The sequence below is a fragment of the Pinus tabuliformis genome, chromosome 2_2 (genome assembly GCF_031772625.1).
Source record: "Pinus tabuliformis cultivar Carrire ecotype Pingquan chromosome 2_2, CPIR1, whole genome shotgun sequence".
NCBI classification, from domain to species: Eukaryota; Viridiplantae; Streptophyta; class Pinopsida; order Pinales; family Pinaceae; genus Pinus; species Pinus tabuliformis.
The window spans coordinates 543,842,671-543,848,670 of record NC_142300.1 but is presented as its reverse complement, the minus strand read 5'-3'; the positions used below and the strand labels follow the sequence as shown (position 1 = coordinate 543,848,670).

Below are 6,000 nucleotides of genomic sequence, written 5' to 3'. Positions count from 1 at the left end.
TGACGTGAATGGGCAGTAAGAAGACATGAGCAAAATAATTGCAGATAATAGAACCTCTATTTTCACAGCAACAACAAAAATCCATGGTCAGGAGGAAAACCATAGCAGTGAGACGGTAGTTGTTGTGGAAACTTTGCTCCAACAGAAAAGACAGTTTAAAAGCTTAGAGGCTGAATGTCAAGCCTTGCACCACCAGGTGGTCTGTTTAACTATGAACCCATGGCCAGCCTCTTCAAATTACCAATTGTCTATTGGCTAAGACGAAGATGAAAATAAGGAGTAAGAATCTACAGATGCCTGGAGAAGTGGATGAAATGGATCAGGATCTTCAGTCCTCCCCACCTGAGCAAAAGGAAGAAAAATAGCAGGAATGTTTTTAAGAAACCCTTGGTCATATTATGTTTTGCAGAGTTGGCCAATTTTTTAGGTCTCTTCTTTAGGCTTTATAACAGTAGAAACTCTTGGACTTCCTCTGTGAAGAATAGTCATATCTTTTTGTGCAAGTTTTTGGTCAAAATTTTGAACTACAGACTGATGGACAGTCTCTCTTTTTGTATTATTAATTTATTATGCTGATCAGTGAGGCTGCCACATGTTTCTAATACAAAAAACATCCATTCTTGTTTAGAAAAAAAAAAAAAAAAATCCAGTTAAACTGTTCTGTCATACATCTGACCAAAAGGTTTAAAACTAATGCAATATCTCCTTGAATCAAGGTCTCAACGAGGAATTGTCTCACATATACCTTTATATCCTGGGAGACTGGAGAAAGAGATTACATTAAAAAAAAGCGTAGTGGTCCGCAAACCTAGGATGCTTACCCACAATCCAGTGCTATTTTTATTTACAGGTCCAAAGGATACATGTTAAATGGTAGTTTGAACTTTGGATGAAAGAAAGTACATAGTTTGATTTCAACCTGATTACTCATTCGCCATCTTCAACTCCCACCCAATTTGTGAATACAAAAAGGAATTCTTTGAAAGTTACTCTTCCACTTCTGTTCCAATCCATTTCTTCTGCAAGTATACAAGCCCAAAAACAACAGCTATGTAAGGACACAGTTTTCAAAAGTTGTCCATGAAAATATTTAATATGGGTACAATCAAAAGCTGCTAATTCACAAGATTGTACAAACATAAGCAACTGCAGTTAAGAAGCCATAATAGCAAGAAAACGCACGAAATCTTTTAACAGCTATGTCGCCTGCAGTCTCTTGTACTGGTGAAGCCTCATTTAGAGTTTGAACCATCTCTTTCTTAGTAACATAGCCATCCTTATCCTTGTCAAAGAATACAAATGTGTCTGCTATAGTATTGAAAGCTTCGTGAAGGTGGAGCAACAGTACAGATTTCTGATAATCAAATTAAGAAAAGCTGTCCATGAAATCCTTCAGTTAGCAATTACTAACAAATATTGGCACCATAAAAAGTGAAAGTTTTGCATAAGGAATGAATCACAATATTATGACAAAAAAATGGTGATTTCATAATTTTTTGAAAATGAAAATTTTATGTGTGACCAAGTACAGTAAGCATACACCAAACATAATTTCTTTTAAAAAAATTAGAATCCTTTATGGATACTGTAGCAGCGTCAGACTGATCTTCCAGAAGATGGACAAAGGCAAGCAACACAATGAACTCTTTGAAATCAATCCCTTTGTTTTCATCCATATCACACTCATGATATAATTCTTTTATTTGTTCATATGTCAAAGAAACATTCAACTCCTGAAAACAGCTCTTCAATTCATCCAAATCTATTTTTCCACTGGAATCTTTATCTGCAAGATTTCAAAACCAAAGACGACACTGTGAACAAATGTTATCATTAAGTCTAACAAATCATTCAATAAGAAACTGGTACAAAATTGTAGTTATACCACTTCAAAGAATATAGAATATATTTAAAAAACAATGTATAGTAACTAGTTATCGTTTAAAAAGGGAAATGACTCGGTATTAAAAAATCGTTCAAGTGAGACTGATATTCGCTTGGAGGAGATACTTTAATTTTGAGAATCCAAGAGATAAATGATCATATTACAAAACGTCATGTACAAAAGATAAGATACAAGAGGGTGTTTAAACTTGTTAAATTCAAAACAAGTTCGTCCTTCATTCATGTGGTATAACAACCTACTAAAAAAGAAAATATATAGAGCTCATTTTCTAAAGCAAATCGGAAATCAGTCTAGTTCAGAGAGTTAACCTGATGAGACTCAGTATACTGAGCATGTCTGAACATGCATTGTAGCTGTACTTTCGTACATTTTTGTACGCAAGTACCTTTGGGTAATATGGTCCAAAAAGGATCACTCACCTATTTATCGATCATTCTTCCACAGTTTTGTACTCCTAAACAGAGATAATGCAAATGAGCATACAACATATGTATAGTTTTGAAAATCCTCTTCTCAAACTTGAATACTTTCTCTATTGGCTTTTCTAATCTATATGTGAGTATATTATCCATTTTTTTTTATAGTTTATTTCCATAATTTTCTTCCAGAGTCATGGGTAATGTTCACAATTGTCAAATCCACTAGTTTTTTCTTCCTATTCTACTAGTTTTTCTTGGTTTCATTGGCTCTCAAGTCTCAACCCACTTTGTTGATGAAACCATAGAGGGTTCATGTTGATTTTTGGTAGCATCAGATGTGCTCTAGCCATGAAAATTGGTGGAGAGGCTAAGGAACATGAGATCTCCAAGACCCAGAAATCGTTTGGAGAAATTCCACCGGATGAAGAGATATTAAAATAATTAATATTTTTAATGGGTTCCTAAGTCTAAACTTAGGAAAATAAAAATATTAATGTGTATTAATATAAAATGGGGGAGAAAGTTCTAAGTGACGAGGATCAAGCTAGATCTAATCTTAGTCATTAATTAGGGACTTAATCTTGGCCGTTGAATCGTCAACGGGAAAAGTATAAGAGGATGCTTGAGGGTCAATTGGAGACACACCAAGAGAGATCAAGAATTCGATTTTCTGGGGCTGGGTTTGCTGAGGAAATCGAGTTAGAGATCAGTTGTACTGATGGGTAGTTCAGCAAGGGATTTTGTTCCAAGACTAAAGAATACATATTAGAGAGCCTAGGATGGCTGACACAGAGGCTGACGCCAGCACAGAGGACGCAGAGAGCCATAGAGGCTAACGCAAAAACCGAAAAGGCTGATGTAGAAGTCGAAGAGGGCTTCAGAGGCAATGCTGGGAGAGTCTGTGGGGTAAACTTGGAGCTGATCAGCTAACGCAGAGCCAAGGAAGGGTGACGCAGTTCCGAGGAGTACTTGGAACAGCTTTCGTTGTCCAACACAAGGAACAATCAGAGTCACTATGGGATTGTTAATCCGATTGCTGATTTGCCAGAATATCTGTCTCCAGATAGAGGTACTACTGCCAAGGATATTCTCTGAAGGGTGAGCCATTTCTGGCACCCTAGTTGTATTCAGAAATCTTCTTAAGAATAAAACCCTCATATATGTTGCACCGTGTTGTCGCAAAGATTGTCACGACAACGCTCAGACCAGGGGCTGTCACTCTGATCCCCGATCTCTCCATTTAAGCCTGTCTCCCGCGGCTAAAGGGGGTAGACCCTATGGGAAAATGATTGACCAACTGTGAAACAGTTGGGTTGGGAGACACGAGGAAACAAGCACTCAATTGGTTTGTTAAATAAATAGACCAGTGCCTTATGAAGTTAATGTTTAAATGATTACTTACTAAATGTTGCAAAAATGTAAACCATGTAGAGCAATCATTTAAATTCAAATAACTCGAGCGAAGATTAACTTTTATCAAATGCAAGAAAATGCTTAATGGCTTAATGATACTCCAGCAATTTAAAATTTCGAAAGATAAAGTTTGATACACAACTATGTAATTTTAAATGCTAACCAGATATCACATTCATGTAGCTAATCTTCAAAATGATCATTCAAGCATGCTAAAAAAATGATAAATATTAATTCCACGTCAAAATTTTAGCCTCAGCAGAAGAGATAAAAAGTAACAAATTCCTGAACTAAGACTCAAACTGGCAAAGAAATTTTCAAAATATTTTTATGATTTTCAGATAAAACAAAAATTAAAACTAAATGAAACCTAAAAATCTAAATAATATCAAAATCTACACTTTAAAAGAAAAGAAACTCCCTTTTTTATAATTTTTATAAATTTTTATTGTTATATTTAAAAGAAAAACTTAAGACTTAAATCTAAACTAAAACTAAAGTTTTAATTCTAAAAAAAAATTAAACAAAAATAGAACCAAAACCCTAACTAAAGGGACTTTTTATATTTTTTTTAAAACAAAACCTTACATTAAAATCTAATCATAAGCTAAATCTAACAGAAACGTAAATCTAATCAAAACTGAACAACTTAAATCTATTAAAAAGAATCAACCTACGTTAATTCCTAACCATGAAATAAAATGACTATCGAAACCTAAACTAATATTACCATTCAACGCATGAAATAAGGCTGGCCCGTATACACAAAGAGAACGCGTTCTTACTGTCAGACGGCGGAATGCTTTTCGACGGCGGACGGAGAGGTTTGCAGGTGCTTATGGTTGAGGCTGGACGGACGCAAGAAGAAGAGCTTCGAATGTTTGTAGTGCAGGTCCAATAATGAAGAATGGAGCTTCCTGTGTAGGTGATGGAGAAGACGCAGGTGAAACTGCGTGGATGGGACTTTAGCTTCTAGTTGCTGGCCCGACAAGTGACTGCGTTTTTGAGTGCTGCTGCGTAAATGAGAAAGATAGCACATGGTATGGACGGCAACCTGAGGACGCAGCAGAGAAGGATGAGTTGCAGAGGCAGCGTACAGGAAGAAGGTAATGACGTGCATGAAGGGTTGGTAAACTGAGTTGGGAGCAAGGAAATGCCAGCTGAGGATTATAAAAAGGTTTGCAGATCCGTGGAGCACCGGGAAACGACGACAAGGATGAGAACGTTGAGGTCGTGGGACAAAATATACTGCGTGAGGATGGCAGAGATGACTGCGTGAGAGATGTGTTGAGATAGCAATGGACTGTGCGGGTGATGGAATGGGTGGTGGCTGAGAATGCCAGAAGGAAATGCGGGTTGAGAAGAAGCAGCAACGGAGAGAGATGGATTCACGGTGGTAGCAGAAGTGAATGGTAGTGACTGTAATCCAGTGACTTGATCAAAATTTTTAATCTTTCCTGCTCCAGATTGCTTGGCGGAAATCTTGAAAAATTTCTCAAACCCTGTACCTGCAATCTGCAAAAGAAAATGAAGCCCAAAAATGATATGTGCATAAAACAAAATTAAAACCCTAGATCAGCTAAACAACATTTACAACTTTTGACTCTTAAACAGCCAGATTTATCAATAGTCAGCAGTAATATTATCAAAATTTCAGATTTACTATGAAAAACTTCAGAAATCTCTCATGCAATTCAGAAAAACAAACTTAAATGATAAACCCAGGGTCAAAATTGGCTGGGCTCTGCAAGAGAATGCTTGCGGGAGTTGGCTGGTTCAGCTGAGAACTTCCCCAAATGCCCACTGATCTTCTTCAATAAGGGTTTCCTGCATAGCTCACTTCAACCATCAATAAAGAGAGAAAAACAGTACTAGATCTCAGATGTAATGGAGATACCTGCCATTATTTCAGAAATTCTAATACCATTCAAACCCTAGCAAGTGAACAAGATACCTGTGTTCAACAATACTCTACAATAAGCTGTTATTAATGGCTGAAAATTAAAATATGCAGAAAATAAAATAGCTCACAGCACTTCAAGAAAGTAACACCAGCAAGATTTCAACCCCAAAGTCTTTCTTATTTAGCACCAGAAAAAGTTTACAAGAGAGCTTTCTTCAACACAAGACTCACAGATCGAATGATCTCAAATGACCCCTAGCACCCTATTTAAAGGAAAAATTCCCAACAGCTAGTTCGAGTGATCCACGTCAAAATGATCTCGACCGTCGATGAGGATCAAGATATCTCTTAATCTCATC

General features: G+C 36.6%; 1 protein-coding gene across 5 annotated transcripts in view; it reads right to left on the bottom strand.

Annotated features, from left to right (window-relative positions):
* Window positions 1-610: 610 nt before the first annotated feature.
* The window catches only part of LOC149193767 (putative calcium-binding protein CML21), a 350,186-nt gene continuing 344,796 nt past the window's right edge, over window positions 611-6,000 (bottom strand). For 3 of the 5 annotated variants that reach the window (XM_089404939.1, XM_089404941.1, XM_089404940.1), the window contains 3 exons: window positions 1,587-1,786; window positions 1,183-1,354; window positions 616-1,019 (listed from right to left, as the gene is read on the bottom strand). In XM_089404939.1, coding sequence (XP_089261065.1) covers window positions 928-1,019; window positions 1,183-1,354; window positions 1,587-1,786 — 464 coding nt within the window. In that variant the 3' untranslated portion in view covers window positions 616-927. Of the gene's footprint in view, window positions 1,020-1,182; window positions 1,355-1,586; window positions 1,787-6,000 lie in introns of all 5 variants that reach the window. The other 2 variants (XM_089404942.1, XM_089404938.1) reach the window with 2 other exon arrangements.